General features: G+C 60.8%; 1 protein-coding gene across 1 annotated transcript in view; it reads left to right on the forward strand.

Moving 5' to 3' along the window:
* Positions 1-699: 699 nt before the first annotated feature.
* The window catches only part of LOC104461841 (von Willebrand factor A domain-containing protein 5B1-like), a gene marked incomplete at both ends in the record, with an annotated part of 9,987 nt that continues 9,660 nt past the window's right edge, over positions 700-1,026 (forward strand). Inside the window, 2 exon segments of the mRNA XM_010073574.1 lie at positions 700-774; positions 776-800. Coding sequence (XP_010071876.1) covers positions 700-774; positions 776-800 — 100 coding nt within the window.

The raw sequence follows: 1,026 nt of genomic DNA on the forward strand, positions 1-1,026 counted from the left end.
CTGACCTAAGATCTGCAGCCAGCTGCGGATTAAAAACCTCAAAGAGCAAAACCCCTCGTGCAGATGCTGGTTTTTGCTGAAGGTGGTTTCTCCCTCAGCATCCTGGCCAAATGCCGGATCCCACCCATCCCCATCCCTCCTCCCGCATCCATCCCCACCGGGCACGGCTCCTGCCCTCCCTGCTCGGGGTTTGCATCCTTCAGCCAAAAAAACCCAAATCCTGACTCATTGAACCGGGAGTCAGGGGAGCACCCTCACCTGGCTGGTTCTGCCGTCCTTGAGAAAAAACATTTATTTTTAATTGTAAGCAGAGGATAATTACTGGCTCTTTAGTGCTATCGACCACAGATGCTCAGCAGGGAAAAAAAAAGCTGAACTGGCAGCAAAGCAGCTGGTTTGTCTTGGTGGAGGAGGAGGCAGGGGCTGGGGGTCCTGCTGGGAAGCCCCCGAGCATCGCAGCTCCTTGGGGAAGGAATTTGGGGTCTGCTGAGGGGAGGGGGATGTGGTTCCCGACCCTCCTGCAAGCCACCTGAAAGAGGAGCTGGGTTATTGTCCTCTGGTGATGCTGGATAAGTGCGTAGTGGTGGGATGAAAAAGGGTGGGGGGGTCTTCTGCCTGTGGGGAGTGGGTGAGCTGGGGGGAACTGGGGGCTGGGATGGCTCGTCCCCTGGATCCCGACGTCCCCTTGTCCCTTCGCAGGTGCTACAGCTTCGGCATCGGTCCAAATGCCTGCAGGAGGCTGGTCCGGGGGCTGGCCGCCGTGTCCAGGGGCAAAAGAGGGTGAGAGGCTGCAGCCCAAGGTAGGGCTGCCCCCCACCCACAGGGGACCCCCGCGTGGGGCTTGAACGATGCCGTGGAGCAGAGAGGGGGAGGCCACGGCTCACTAACAGGGCTCACTGCCCATCCTCCCGCTGCCTTTCCGACTCCCACGCGGCGGCGGGTGGGCGAGCGGGAGAGGATGATGAAAGAGCATCTTCATCTCCTGCTGTCGCAGGGAGCGGGGGGGGGCGGGGAGCCTCTGCGCGG

This window comes from Pterocles gutturalis, unplaced genomic scaffold (genome assembly GCF_000699245.1).
Source record: "Pterocles gutturalis isolate BGI_N339 unplaced genomic scaffold, ASM69924v1 scaffold24446, whole genome shotgun sequence".
Classification (NCBI taxonomy): Eukaryota; Metazoa; Chordata; class Aves; order Pterocliformes; family Pteroclidae; genus Pterocles; species Pterocles gutturalis.